The following is a 14,526-nucleotide window of genomic DNA, read 5'->3' as shown; positions in this document are numbered from 1 at the left end:
TACTACAGGTATATCCTCCATAACCTCCATTGTGTATTGGACAAAATAAATAAATATATATAAATAAATAAATATTATTTAATTATAATATAATCTCATAGGAAATGAGTGGAATGAATGAATGGAAATAGTTAATTATTTAAATAATTATTTAATTATAAATGTATGTTTTTGATAAACATATTTAAAATTAAATAATAAACAATGCCCCACATCTCTCTAGTCTATCAATCTATTTAATTTTTTTAAAAAAAATAAACTTCTTTTATAAAAAGCTTTTTGCCAATTCTTTAAAATTTCTGAAGAATGTAAAACTCACCAAGCGTCAAATGAAGCTCACTGTTTTGAAAGTCTCTAATATTCATAAAGTGGTGGAAATTTAATCTTTTAAAATGTGATTAGAAAGTGAATTCAGCTGGCTTAGTGTCCTAACTAAAGGCTCTGTTGCTATTGAGAGCAAAAATATTATCTTTCTCCATTCCTGGGGCTTGAACCTGCATGAAAACACTGGAGGAACTGTAAATTGTAACACTCATTGGCAGTCTTCCTCCCTAGAGAGATTCAGAGGACCGGTCTACTTGCTGGTCTTTCTTTCTTTTCAGCTCATTTGCCAAGATATCTTCAGCCCCTAGTCACACTGCAAGGTACTTAAGAACTGTATTTTTATTATAATCTTTTTATTAAATTTTCATTTTTTTCTAAAAGTCAGTCAATTCCAGACCTCTACTGACCTGACTTGTTTGCTATCTCTCTTGTGCAGCGGTCCCGAAACATCCGGCCCGCAGCAGCGCACAAGATTTTACCAATCGATATAATAAGCTCCCGAATCTCCTGTCCACTCACCACGGTCAGCTGCTCAGCAAGGAGGAGGTGGAGAGCCAAGAGGTGGGGAGGAAAGCGGGCCTGCAATTGGCTCCTTTCTTTGCTGCCTTTAGGGAGATAAACTGTTGTTGCCCTATGGCAGAGCAGCAACAGTTCCTCTCCCTAAAGGCGAGAAAGAAAGGGGCCAATTGCAGGCCCGCTTTCCTCCCTGCCCCTTGGCTGTCCTCCACCTCCTCCGCGGTGAGTGGACGGGAGATTCAGGAAAAGGCGATTGGCGATTCAAAAACCATGCACTGAAAGTGACAGCTAAGTGTGCCATGGCTAAGTGCATGGGGGGTGGCGACCGCTTGTAAACCCCTGCCCTCCACCGCCTCCCCCCCCGTGGCACAAGGCGAGCATACCTCACCGCTGATGCCCTGTCCCCCTTCAAGGCCTCTGACAGCCCTTCCCGGCAGAGGCGCCACGTCTGCCTCCCCACCAGCTCCCGCCACTGGCATGCAGCTCTGCTCACCTGAAGCCTGGTGTTGACGCTTGAGAGCAGGCTTAGGGCTCTCGGCATCAGCGGTCGGCACGGTGCCGTTGTTGTTGTCACGGCGCTGGCCAGTGAAGCCGTCTGCCCGGGAAAGTGCAGGAAAGTGGCACATTTGAAAAGCGCGCTGCTTTCCCGGGCAGCCGGCTTTGCTGCACGGAAAGCGGCACCTGCTGGTGGGGCCTGGTCCGAGAGGAGCCGCCGCTATCGCTGCATCAATGGCAGCTGCCATGGGGGCAGAGCCAAGGGGAGGGTGCGGAGGCGGTGCCTGCCGGAGAAGTGGACCGAAAGAGAGAAAAGGGAAAGAGAGGGAGGGAAAGAGAAATGGAGAGTAAGGAAGGAGGGAAGGGAGAGATAGGGGGGGAGAGAGGGAGAGAGAGATAGAAAGAGAGAGAAAAAAGGGAGAGATAGAAAGGGAAAGAGAAAGGAAGAGGAGAGAGAGAAAGGGAGAGAGAAAGAAAGAGGGAGAGATATACAAAGAGAAAGAGGGAGTGATACAAAGAGAGAGATAGAGTGAGTGAGAGAAAGGGGGGAGAGAAAGAAAGAGAAGAGATAGAAAGGGGGAGAGAGAAAGAGAGAGAAAGAGAGAAAGAAAGAGGGAGAGATAGAAAGAGAGTGAGTGAGAGAAAGAGTGAGAAGAGAAAGAAAGAAAGCAAGAGAGAGAGAAAGAAAGCTAGAGGGACAGAGAGAAAGAGAGAGAGAAAGAGAAAGAGAGAGAGGAGGGGAGAGAAAGGAAGAGAAGAGATAGAAAGGGAGAGAGAGAGAAAGAGGAAGAGATAGAGAGAGAGGGAGAGAGAGAAAGAGGGAGAGATACAAAGGAGAGATAGAAAGAGAGTGAGTGAGTGAGTGAGAGAGAGAAAGGGAGAGATAGAGAGGGAGAAAGAAAGGAAGAGGGAGAGATGGAAAGAGAGTGAGAGAGAGAAAAAGAGAAAGAGAAAAATGAGAAAATGATGGAGGGAAAGAACGAGGGAGAGGAAAATGAAACAAATGAGAGAGAAGGGAAAAAAGAGAGGACAGAGAAGTGGAGAGGAAGGAGGGAGGAATGGAAGGGAGGAGAAATGGAGGGAGTTTGTTGATTTAAGTTTAAATTTATTTGTTAATAAAGAAGTATAAATTACTGTATTGCTTAATTACTTAATCACTTCTTTATTTTAAATTTGTTCCCAATTTTTTTTTACTTTAAATAAGGTATGAGCAGTGTGCATAGGAATTTGTTCATAGGTTTTTTTTATAGTCCGGCCCTCCAACTGTGTAAAACGTTTGGGGCCCCCTGCTCTTGTGCATGTGTAGCTGGCTATCATTGTAGAACTTGATTGCCTCTAGTATTGCTGTAGCCTTAACTATCTGCACTGATCTTCTCTGACATAAGCTGCTATTATGCCAGGACCACTTGGCTCTAGTGCTGACTCTTGTCACCTTGTCCCTGGCTTTCTGGTACTAATGGTCTGGCCTAAGCTCTTTTTGATTGATACTGTCTGGCATTTAATACTTCTGACCTACTCTGGTATGAACCTCTCTGATCACTGGTTTATTCTGTTACTCCGATTCAGTCCTCTCTGGCATGCCTTCTCTGGTTTGATCTTCTTTGGCAATTTGTGTGTCTAATATGCTCCAATATTGACTCTCTCTGTCACTTAGTGCTGTTGTTATTGTTGCTTTGTGCTGCTTCCAGCCTCATCTACAGCTTCTGCCTGGCTTGGAATAAGTGAAAATGCTGGGGGCTGAAAAGCTAACTTTTTCTGGCTTTAACCCCTCCCAGAGTTCAGCCTAGTACTCCAGTGCTTTCCAGTTCCTTGTGACTGGAAAACCCCCTTTCCAAGGGACTTGCCCTCTCAGACTTTCCCTGGCAAAACTTCCCTTTTTAAAAAAGTTCTCTTTAACACTTGAACTCCTTTTTCTTTCTCTCTCTCCTTTGTGGTCCTGCACTGCAGAGTCAAGCTTTCCTGTGCTTGCTCAAGCTACATCATTTTTTAAACAATTGGCTCCTCAAAATGGTAATGTGCAGAGAGATTGTTGCAGGAAAAAGAACAGATTACTTCAAAGCCCACTGTTCATCCCTCAGCATAGGGATCTGAATTCTTAGGTACCCAGGGTTCTGGCTGCTTCTAGTAAACACCAGATCTTTATGAAATAAGACCATACTCATATATGACACAGATGTGTCATGTATGACACAGATGTGTCATGTATGACACAGAGATCTCAGATAACTGAGATCTTGTTGGGCAGCTATGGAAACATTTGCTCTCCTAGGTTTCATGTCTTGCTCAGTTATGATGCAAGATCAAAGAGGTGGTGCAACCACGGTTTTGCCTATGCCTTTTGCAGTGATTGGATTCCACGTTTCGGCCGACCAGGAAGGACGTCTTCGTGACGTCAAAGCTCCGCCCATGGAATTCCCTATTGGGATTCCTCACCTCTGTTTCAGCCTCCAGATCGGCCGAAAACACCGCTGCCAATCGCAAAAACGGCGCTCTGTCGGCCGCCGCCGCCCGGCTGTAACCTTCTGAAACATCCAGGCGCTTCTCGGCGGCCTCTGGAACCCGAATCCAAACTTTTGCTGAACTTCCGGGTTCGGCGTTCGGGAGAACACCGAGAAGCCCCCCGGCTGTTTCAGAAGGTGACAGCCGGGCGGCGGGGCTTCTCGGCGGCCTCCCGAACCTGAACCCGAAAAGTTCGGGTTCAGGAGAACGCTGAGAAGCCCCCCGGCTGTTTTAAAAGGTTACAGCCAGGCAGCGGCGCCCAGCAGAGTGCCATTTTGCGATTTCCCCCCCCCCTTGCACGCATTAATCGCTTTTACATTGTTTCCTATGGGAAACATTGTTTCGTCTTACGAACTTTTCGCCTTACGAACCACCTTCCGGAACCAATTAAGTTCGTAAGACGAGGTATTACTGTACTTCATATCTTCTAATGAATGTACATTCTCTGTGGGTTCCTGTGCTAATGCACCTTAAATGGTAAATTATTCCTCACTAGTCTTTTGAGTTTGGAGTATATAGAATTAGTAACTTTGTAAAGCTCATACTTACTTTTCCTGGTGATCTTATCTATGAAAATTATTTTTTAGGACCATCCTGCAATGATTAAACTGTTGATTCCCCAACACATCTTAAGACTCAGCAAAGATTGTATACAGAAATCTATATCTTTCCCACTTCATTATTTAAAATGTAAAGCAAATTTAAAAGACTGCTATTGGGCTTGGAAAAAATGAAAGGGGTTGATTAAGCTTCTCTTTCTGCTGTTCAGTGCTTTCTAAAATATAAATTATGCAAAGGAGAAAAATGCTGACATTGACTCTTCCTGAGCATAGAGTTACTCAAAAAACAGTATAAGAGTTTTCTGTGACTGTCAATCAAAAATATTAGTTCATTAGTCCTGCAGGTCCTAATTGATAGCAGCATAGCAGGAAGCTATTAATCATAAAATTACACACAACTATCCACATGGAAAAACTCAGTGACTCATCCTATTTCTCTTTTAGACTTTATATATTCATATTCATAACACTTGGAGCATTAGGACACATCCGGCACTATTTTTCCAGAATTGGTTTCTTATATACAGTAGTCTGAAAATCTAGGAGTCTATTTAAGAATCCTCCCATGTCACGAGGTCCTGGAATTGGGGGTGAAATAACAGACATTTTCCTACCCCCATTCTCCAAGGTCACTCCCACTCCCATGTCCTGGAGACATGCTGGGCCATTTCCTCAAATTCTTAAGTCTATTTTATTTCACTGTGGCTTTGATTCTGATGGATTCTAGTTCATCATTATACAGTGATCCCTCGGTTAGCGCGGGGGTTACGTTCCAAGACCTCCCGCGCTAACCGATTTCCGCGTTATACTGGATGCGGAAGTAAAAACACCATCTGCGCATGCGCGCCCTGGCCGCACATGCGCAGAAGGTGGAGCGACGCAAGTTCGGAGGCTGGCAATGCAATGGTGATTTTTCCGGGCTCCTTGCCGCTACCCCCCGCCCGCCCGATTCGCCCCGCTCACCGGCTTTCTTGGGGCAGCGCTGGCGGCAATGGCAACCCTCCCTCCTTCCCTTCTCTCCTTCCTCTCACCGGCTTTCTTGGGGCAGCGCTGGCGGCAATGGCAACCCTCCCTCCTTCCCTTCTCTCCTTCCTCTCACCGGCTTTCTTGGGGCAGCGCTGGCGGCAATGGCAACTCTCCCTCCTTCCCTTCTCTCCTTCCTGTCACCGGCTTTCTTGGGGCAGCGCTGGCGGCAATGGCAACCCTCCCTCCTTCCCTTCTCTCCTTCCTCTCACCGGCTTTCTTGGGGCAGCGCTGGCGGCAATGGCAACCCTCCCTCCTTCCCTTCTCTCCTTCCCTCCTTCCTTCCCTCCCTCCTTCCCTTCTCTCCCTCCCTCCTTCCTTCCCTCCTTCTCTTCTCTCCCTCCCTCCTTCCCTTCTCTCCCTCCCTCCTTCCTTCCCTCCTTCTCTTCTCTCCCTCCCTCCTTCCCTTCTCTCCCTCCCTCCCTCCTTCCTTCCCTCCTTCTCTTCTCTCCCTCCCTCCCTTCTCTCCCTCCCTCCTTCCTTCCCTCCTTCCTTCCCTCCTTCCCTTCTCTCCCTCCCTCCTTCCCTTCTCTCCCTCCCTCCTTCCCTCCCTTCTCTCCCTCCTTTCTCAAAAAGCACTTAAACTGTAACTGTACTGTACTGTACTGTGTAATGACAGAATAAAACCCCCCAGCCCTCACCTGTGTTTGAATTTCATTCATTCACTCAGTCATTCATTCATTCATTCTTCTGTACAGACTGTGTGCCACTCAGTCCCAACACTTTTAACCCATAAATTACCATTTCCCATCCCCTTAATTACCATTACTGTACACATTGAATAAGACTCTTAAGTTATGAACAATAACATATTTATTTACATTTTTTGGGGTGGGGTGGGGGTTAGCATAACTGGGATAACTAGGGATCTTCTTCTATCACCATTTCTACAATGGACGCTGCAGGTGATGGTGTGACAAACCTCTTGGTTTTTGTGACAAACATGGTCATGGGCAGTTGTTGGCGCCGTTTCTTTTTCTGGGCTAACATGGATCTGTATGGTGCAAAGATGTTGTCAAGGGAGGCGTTAAACTGTATAGAGCGAGTCATGTTGGGATCCCAAAGTTCCACCATGCGTTGTACATTTGAAGTAGCTCTGTTCAGTTCTGCAAGCCGCTCAAGCGTTAGGCCAACATCTTCTTCTTCCTCAGCTTGTTCAGCTTCCGCTTCCTCCTCTTCTTCACTCGCTGATCTGGTCAGCTCCTCCAGATCTTTGTCTGTCAGCGGTAGGCCATGCTCATCAAGCAAACCATTGACTTCCTCTGGTGTCATGTCAACGAAGCCTTCTCCACCCAGTGCCTGTGCCAGCTTCACAGAGGTCTGGACTGCAGCATCTTGGATTTCTTTGGGAGCAAATCCCTTGTAATCATGCACCACTTCTGGCCACAATTTCCTCCAGCAGGCATTCATTGTCTGTGTCTTCATATCCATCAAGGCATTCTGAATGTTCTTCAGACAAGATGCAATTGTGTACTGACGCCAGTAGGCCTTCAATGTGAAGTTGTCATCAGCATCCATTGCTTCCACGATGCTTCCAAGAGAATTGCGCGTGTACAGTGCCTTAAATGCACGGATAATACCTTGATCCATCGGCTGGATAAGCGATGTGGTGTTTGGTGGCAAGAATTCAACTTGCACCCCATCATGTTCATGGTCCAGGTGATCATGGCCGCCAGCATTGTCCATTAGGAGAAGCACTTTGAAATCGATTCCTTTGCGAGCCAAATACACCTCCACCTGTGGGATGAAGCAGTGATGAAACCAGTCCCGCGTGAGGGGTTTTGTAATCCATGCTTTAGGATTATGCATCCAGTACACTGGCAATGCATTCTTATTTCTGTTCTTGAGGGCTCTTGGATTTTGTGACTTATAAATTAGCCCTGGCTTCAGCAAAAAGCCTGCTGCATTCCCACACATGATCAAAGTCACTCGATCTTTCATGGCCTTAAAGCCAGGGGCTTTGGCTTCATCTTGCATCAAGAAAGTCCTTGAAGGCATCCTCTTCCAGAACAGGCCTGTTTCGTCCATGTTGAACACCTGTTCTGGAAGGTAGCCCCCTTCTGCAATTAGGTCTTTAAACGTGCGCTGGACAAAGTTTTCTGCTGCACCTGTATCTGCTGAGGCAGCTTCTCCGTGCAATGACACACTCTTCAGGCCATAGCGCCGTTGAAATTTCTCAAACCACCCTTTGCTTGCTGTGAATGTGGCTGGGGCTGAGGCTGAGGCTGCAGAATGACAGGAAAGGGAGAGAGAAGTGACTTGAATGAAAGCATAAAGAGTAAATGCCCACCTCCTTCCCTCTTTCCTTCCTTCCCTCCCTCCCTCCCTCCTTCCTTCCCTCCCTCCTTCCCTCCCTCCCTCCTTCCTTCCCTCCTTCCCTTCTCTCCCTCCCTCCTTCCCTTCTCTCCCTCCTTCCCTCCTTCCTTCCTTCCCTCCTTCCCTTCTCTCCCTCCCTCCCTCCTTCCCTCCTTCCTTCCCTCCTTCCCTTCCCTCCTTCCCTTCTCTCCCTCCCTCCTTCCTTCCCTTCCTTCCTTCCTTCCCTCCCTCCTTCCCTCCCTTCCTCCTTCCTTCCCTCCTTCCCTGCTCCTTCCTTAAAAAACACTTAAATACAGTATCTAATGACAGAATAAAAAACCCCAGCCCTTACCTGCGTTTCCCTCATCTGCATCGCCTTCTTCTGTGTCTTCAAGACGGTTGTACAATTGTTGTGCCTTGGTCCTTATAGTGTTGGTATCCAAAGCAATGCTCTTTTTGCGGCAGTCTTGTACCCACAGGGACAAAGCAGCTTCCATCTTCATAAGCCGTTTGTTTCTAGGCGTCACCATTCTTTTTGCAGCCTTGTTGAATGCCATCAGAGAACTTTGCCTTATCTTTTTCTCGTCGTCCCGAATGGTTCGCACACTCGATTCGTTGATCCCATACTGCTGACCAACATCTGCATAAGAGCGTCCCTCTTTCAGCATGTCCAAAATGTCAATTTTCTCTTTAATTGTGAGTATCCTCCTGGTCTTTTTAGCGGCGCCGCCTGCACTCCGTGCACAACGTTTAGGAGGCGTCTTCCAACAAGTCTGAACAAGTTCCAACAGTTCAGTTGCAAAGCTTTTTTTTGCGTTTGCAACGATTGGTCGAGATTTTGGCCAATCAGCAATCAGTATGACGTCATCGGGCGGGAAAAACCGTGGTGTAGGAAAAAAAACGCGGACTTATTTTTTAATTAATATTTTTTGAAAAACCGCGTTGCAGCGTTTCGCGCTAATCGAGAACGCGTAAATCGAGGGACCACTGTACTTACATATTTTTAAATGTTGTCATTAATGTTTAATGTTGTTAATGTTTTACTTTTGCTTTGCTTTTAAAAAATGTTTCCTTTTTCTCATTTCTGCTTTTTGTAATATGGTCCAGGTCTACATGGATTGGAATAGTCAACAAATACTTTTTTTAATGTCATGTCATAGATCAGTAAATGATTAGAAAGTCAGTGAATCTTAGAATGTTTGTTTCACATCATGGAAAAATTAAACTCGGAGAACTGAATGTAGGATAGAAAATTAAAGCTTAAGAATATATTTTAGTTCTTATTTACCTATCAATAGTAAACAAATTAATGTCACAATAAGCAATTTTAAGGATGTGATTACCATACCATTGTTCATCTAACTAACGAGTCTGCGGAGAGGGGCGGCATACAAATCTAAATAATAAATAAATAAATAAATAAATAAATAAATATTTCCATGTTGTAACCATGCTTTAAATTCAAAACTTTTGATAACAATGATAACTTTTAATCCGGTTCATTTTAAATACATATTTAAGTATATATAGCGGCATATAAGTATAAATTAAATAATTAAATAAATGAATAAATGAATAAATAAATAAATAAATAAATAAATAAATAAATAAATAAATACACGTAACATGTGTGAAGGAACGCTGTGGATACATTAGTTTCCTCTTTTGTTTTTATTAAGATGACAAAAGTCTACTGGAAGGATTGAATGCCACTGATGTAAACTCTGATTTTGTGGAATATGTTTGTGACTGCAAATGTTCAAAATGTTAGTTAGGAATTAGGTTAAAAAGAGAGAGAGTAGATGAATCATTCTAAACTTAGTGACAGGAATAATTCATGTGAATTTCAAGAAAGACAATAAAAATCAAGAAACTTGGAACTCATAGGGATATAAGTAATATATTTGTTGTGTCTTTCCTCTCACCCTGAAATATGATTTAAAGTACAATTGGGAAAGTTTACCTAATGCTGTTGAGAAGGATGAAATGGCAGCAGATATATTACATGTTCTTTAGCTGCCACTTATAAGAAATACTACTATGTTGTCTTTGAGGAGCTGGCTAGTCTTGATCTAAAAGTAATGTATTTTGAGTTGATGGAGTGCAGAAATAGGACAAAAAGAAAGGATTAAGCTTTTACACAAATATAAACAAGAGATCACACAGAGTTCACTGAGAGCTGAAATGTTCCAGTTCTTTAACTTCATTGATTTATTCTAAATGCATATATGTAAGATTAGTTGAACATTGTTTCTCTTTGTGACTATTAATGACCCTAATATTTAGGTGATAGGTGGTTATTTGATGATGAATCATTGAGGATTAAGACTTATCCATGGATTGGGAGTAGTATGATTTCAAGCAAACGCAAGCATGATCTGTGCATCCACTTTCATATGAATTGTATGCATAAAAGATTATGCTTTATTTTACTCTTAATGTGTTTAATGATTGAGCATACACATGTTTTCTTTATAGTATTTATTAATTCCAATATGGATGCAAGCAAGAAAGAAAACCCTCCTGTCTTAGTGGAAACAATACAGCAAAAGGCAAATCCTGATCGCCACCCTATGCCATCCATTTATGTACCAGAGCAAGGTGGTTACAAGGAAAAATTTGTGAATGCGGTTGAAGACAAATACAAATGTGAAAAATGTCATCTCATTTTGTGCAATCCAAGACAGACAGAATGTGGACATCGCTATTGTGAGACCTGCATGAGTTCTTTGTTCAGGTTAGTTATTCTTTATATATATGCACTGGATTTTTAAAAAAATGAAATTTGGGGTTTGAAATCTGTATCCCAATTATTTCTTCCAACTGACACATTAAATAATAATATTGTATGCATTAGGTACTTGCAGACAGTCTGAGACACAATTCAGAGTGAATATAAGTTAGGTTTGTATTGAGCAATCAATTATTCCTATGAATTTAATATAAATAATTTTAGATAGTGTCCTCCTTGATCCATCCTTAAATAGGCAGATATCAGAAATGTATCTTCCAGAAATGTATTTTCCTGATAAAAGTGATTGTGTATTACAACCTCCTAGCTGATATAAAATGTTCAGCATTGGTACATTACCGAAATATTTATGTCAGGAAATAATAAATGAATGTAAATTTAAATATATAAAATCTGAAAAGAACAAAAGGCATTTCAGGTATCTAGCATTCCCCTACATTGTTGCTTTACATGTAATGGCCTTCATGAACAATTGTTTTCAAAATATGATTTTTGATTTAATAGTTGCAAAAGGAAAAAAATAATAATGAAAGATTTGTCAGAATGATGATTTTCAGAATAGGTTTTTTATCCCATGTCTGGCGTACATGTTAGCATTCAGCGATGAAGCTGTGAAACTTTAGTACTTTGGGTCATTTGAGGATACCAATACAAGAATTACCAATGATTTCTCAGTGACGATTACTGCTCAGTAATCTCTGCGAGATAGCAGTTCAAGAGAACAAACAAGACACTTGAGTAGATTCAGCACGGACTAGTAAATGAGACCTTTCTGTTATTTGGTCTGCTTCAGAATGTAGTTTGTAGCATTGTGCAATAAAGATTAAAAAATACAGCCAGTGCAGAACCGTTGCTTTTAAAATATAAAGCTTCAAATGGACTAAAAATGGTCAAGAACTGTAAAGATCGTAGCTGTCATTCAAATGCTGGAGAAACAATTCATTGTAGTATTGTAAAAATTATTGCTCTATTTTAAACAAATGCCATGGCAAAACGTTGATTGTTCATACACTATGCAAGAATTTTTAAAAATAGACATGACAGTCATAAAAAATCTAAGTAGCAGAAGGCAAACTAGTAAAGTTGTTTCATTTCTTCTAATATCTGCTGATATCTATCACCTCAGCTTAATTCTTTTTCTTTCCAGACCAATAGCATGTCTTTCAGCTAAAACACTGCTCTACATTTTTATTTTCTAAGAATAAAATAGATACTCTGCTGTGAATACAGACTGTATTTGAGATTTGATGTTTTGCTTCCTGTTTATTTACCTTTAAATAAAGAATGTAGAAAATTGGTGGAACAGATACCCTGGCAGATGCCAAGAAAGGTATACCTAAGCCTATGGGCTCCCATAAGCGTTACAAACAGAACCCATGATTTATGTGTTGGTACACAAGAACAATGAAGCAGTTGTGTTTATAAAAATGTACCCTGAATTGCATAAATCAAAATCTAGTCTTTCTTTGCTTTGTGTCTGTCTCCTTGGTCTCTCTATCAACATACATCTGTCATTAATATTAATGCATTCATCTCTACATCATTTCTCCCATTTTCTAATTTCTCTCTATTGGTAATTATATCTCCATAAAATTTTATTATCTAAAATCAAGGTTTTTTTTCCTCTTCTAGTTCCACAAGTCCAAAATGTACAGCATGTCAAGAAACAATAGTGAAAGCTAAGGTATAATTTCCCCCCATAATTTTGCAATTTTGTATTGCTGCTGTTACTATTACTACTGTAACAATACTTTGGTTTGGTTATATTTTGAAAATCCATTTAACTATATAGCTTGAAATAGAAAAGGGTTTTGTGCTATGTAAATGAATCTCTGCACTTCTTAATTGCAGAGTTTTTATGAATGCAGTTCTTGAATGAACAGATCTTTCTAATTTTTTCTGTGTTTTCCCCTTTTGGCTTTCCCTAAAGCTTCATTCATTCAATGGGCTGGAAATAGTACTTGCCATTTTATTTTTATAATGGTTCACACAAATAAATAATAACAAGGTTGGCTACAGACTTCTTTTTGAACAAATACAGGTGGTCTTTGACTTATTATCACAATTAGCCCACCATTTTGGTTGTTAAGTCATGATAGACATAAAAGTGGGTCCCCTTGTGACTGCATTCAACCTTTTCTGGGATGGGCATTAAGCAAACCCATTGTTCGCTATGGGGCTTTATTTTATTTTATTTTTTTTGTCAGAAGCTGGAAGTAAGTGCCGGTTTCAAGGGGGGAAAAACTTAGTAAATCATGGTCATGTGACCATGAAATACAGCAATAAAGGCAGCCTGGTTGCCAGGTGCCAAAAAATGCAGTCACAAGACTGGTGGGGTGGGGGTAGAAATTGGAACTTCCTTTTTTGAGAACTTTTATAACATTGAATGGTGCTCAGTTGTCTACTTACCTTCCGCACCGGTTCATATCATGATGTTTTTGTGAGCACGTCCCCTTGTGCAATTTGGCTTCTGTGCATGCTCATTAGCTGGAATAAGCACAAAACACAGCTGAGGAGCTGATCAGCTGTGTTTCAGGCAAAGGAATAAAGGTCAGTATTAACCCATGGGCAGGAGGGAAGGCCCTTTTTCAAGAGGATAAACAGGAGAAACCTTCCAAAGAGGAAAAAAATGGCAACAAATTAAAAAAAGATGGTAGCGCACATGGACCAGCACCGGCTGATCCAGTTCAGTGACATCACCATGACATCACCATTGAGTCGCTACTGGTTTGGGTGATCCTGTTCAAACAGGGAGGAACCCACCTCTGCTACAGCTATATATACAAACATTTCGTCTGACAATGCCCATTAAGAGAAGAGGCCTTTATACACATGCATGCAGATAGCCAAAGATAAATGCCCAATCCCCAGAGGCAGCAGGGAGAAAACATTTAACACTAGGGCCTCCCAAAATAGATAAATGTTTGCTCTTCTACTAGAGAAACTGCTTTGCATTATGAGAATACAGTATATATGGCATTTACAGATGACTGGGAAAATGCCGAAAAATTAAAAATGAGGAAGTATACAGTCCAGTATCCTTGCTCATTTGGTGCCTTTAGTTGTACTGCTTATATACAGGTAGTCCCCGGGTTACGTCGTCCCCGACGTACGACGTTTCGTCATTATGACGATCCGGGGACAGCTTTGAAGCCACCGCTGCCGTCTCTGCCTCCGGGCGAGGGGATCTCCGCGGTGCCTTTAGTTGTACTGCGTATATACAGGTAGTCCCCGGGTTATATCCCCCCCGACGTACGACGTTTCGTTGTTATGACGATCCGGGGACAGCTTTGAAGGCACCGCTGCCGCCTCTGCCTCCGTTCGGGCGAGGGGATCTCCCCGGTGGGTAGCCTCGGAGGCTACAGCAACACAGCGCCGAGAAGGACTGGCTTCTGGTCCCTTGAAGCCGGTCCTTCTTGTCGCTGCATTGCTGTAGCCTCCGAGGCCTCCCACCGTGGAGATCCCCTCGCCCGAAGGTTCAGCAGGAGGCTTTGCCGGCTGTTGGTTCCTTGAAGAAGCAGCCGCCGCCGCAGCGTAAGTCGGAATATTCGTGTAAATTGGAATATTCCGACTTACACCAAACTCGGCTTACAACGGGCCGTGGGAACGGATCCCCATCATAAGTCGGGGACTACCTGTACTCCACAAAAACTGAAATCTTGGGAATCTTGACATTTGCACCCTTAACCTATTGGGATGAGAATAGATTGGAGTTCAGTTTGCGCTTTGCAATATTGGCCAGCCAAATATTATCAGAAAACTCACTGACAAACACAAAGAAAGGTATTATATATTTCTGTGATATCCTCCAGCTGTTGTTCAGAAGGTGATTGGGCGTTCCATTGAGTAGACACGACCAAGTGCATTTTGCACTAGTAAAAAATGTATTTTTCATTTTTTTAAAAAGTTAAAATCAGATTCTGGCAATTGAAACTTAAAACCATTTAGCTCATGTTTCACTGCTGAAAAAACAAGTCCAAATATTCCACTACTGTATAACAAAATAATAAGGTGCTTTAGAGGTTGTAGTACTACTTTAGTGCCTGAACTGCTCTTCTGTAA

At 42.5% G+C, this 14,526-nt stretch overlaps 2 protein-coding genes across 4 annotated transcripts in view; one reads left to right on the top strand and one right to left on the bottom strand.

Annotated features, from left to right (window-relative positions):
• The window catches only part of TRAF3 (TNF receptor associated factor 3), a 101,032-nt gene that overhangs the window by 50,428 nt on the left and 36,078 nt on the right, over positions 1 to 14,526 (top strand). For all 3 annotated transcript variants that reach the window (XM_070751870.1, XM_070751875.1, XM_070751883.1), the window contains 2 exons: positions 10,191 to 10,449; positions 12,097 to 12,148. In XM_070751870.1, coding sequence (XP_070607971.1) covers positions 10,208 to 10,449; positions 12,097 to 12,148 — 294 coding nt within the window. In that variant the 5' untranslated portion in view covers positions 10,191 to 10,207. The remainder of the gene's footprint in view (positions 1 to 10,190; positions 10,450 to 12,096; positions 12,149 to 14,526) is intronic.
• On the bottom strand, positions 6,213 to 8,686 carry LOC139157074 (tigger transposable element-derived protein 1-like). Its single transcript, XM_070733434.1, has 2 exons — positions 8,065 to 8,686; positions 6,213 to 7,642 (listed from the first exon to the last, which is right to left on the bottom strand). The coding sequence occupies exons 1-2, from the start codon at positions 8,378 to 8,380 to the stop codon at positions 6,279 to 6,281; spliced, it is 1,680 nt and encodes a 559-aa protein (XP_070589535.1). The 5' UTR covers positions 8,381 to 8,686; the 3' UTR covers positions 6,213 to 6,278.

Source organism: Erythrolamprus reginae, chromosome 1, assembly GCF_031021105.1.
Source record: "Erythrolamprus reginae isolate rEryReg1 chromosome 1, rEryReg1.hap1, whole genome shotgun sequence".
Lineage (NCBI taxonomy): Eukaryota > Metazoa > Chordata > Lepidosauria > Squamata > Dipsadidae > Erythrolamprus > Erythrolamprus reginae.
Note: the sequence above shows the minus strand (reverse complement) of the source record. Positions and strands in the feature narration are given on the sequence as shown.

Bases quoted from the DNA above. Each gene is read 5' to 3' on its own strand.
- LOC139157074 (XM_070733434.1), bottom strand. From the start codon at position 8,380: ATGCTGAAAGAGGGACGCTCTTATGCAGATGTTGGTCAGCAGTATGGG. The intron at 7,643-8,064 runs GTAAGGGCTGGG...GTCATTCTGCAG, and splicing joins TGCAGATGAGGGAAACGCAG to CCTCAGCCTCAGCCCCAGCC.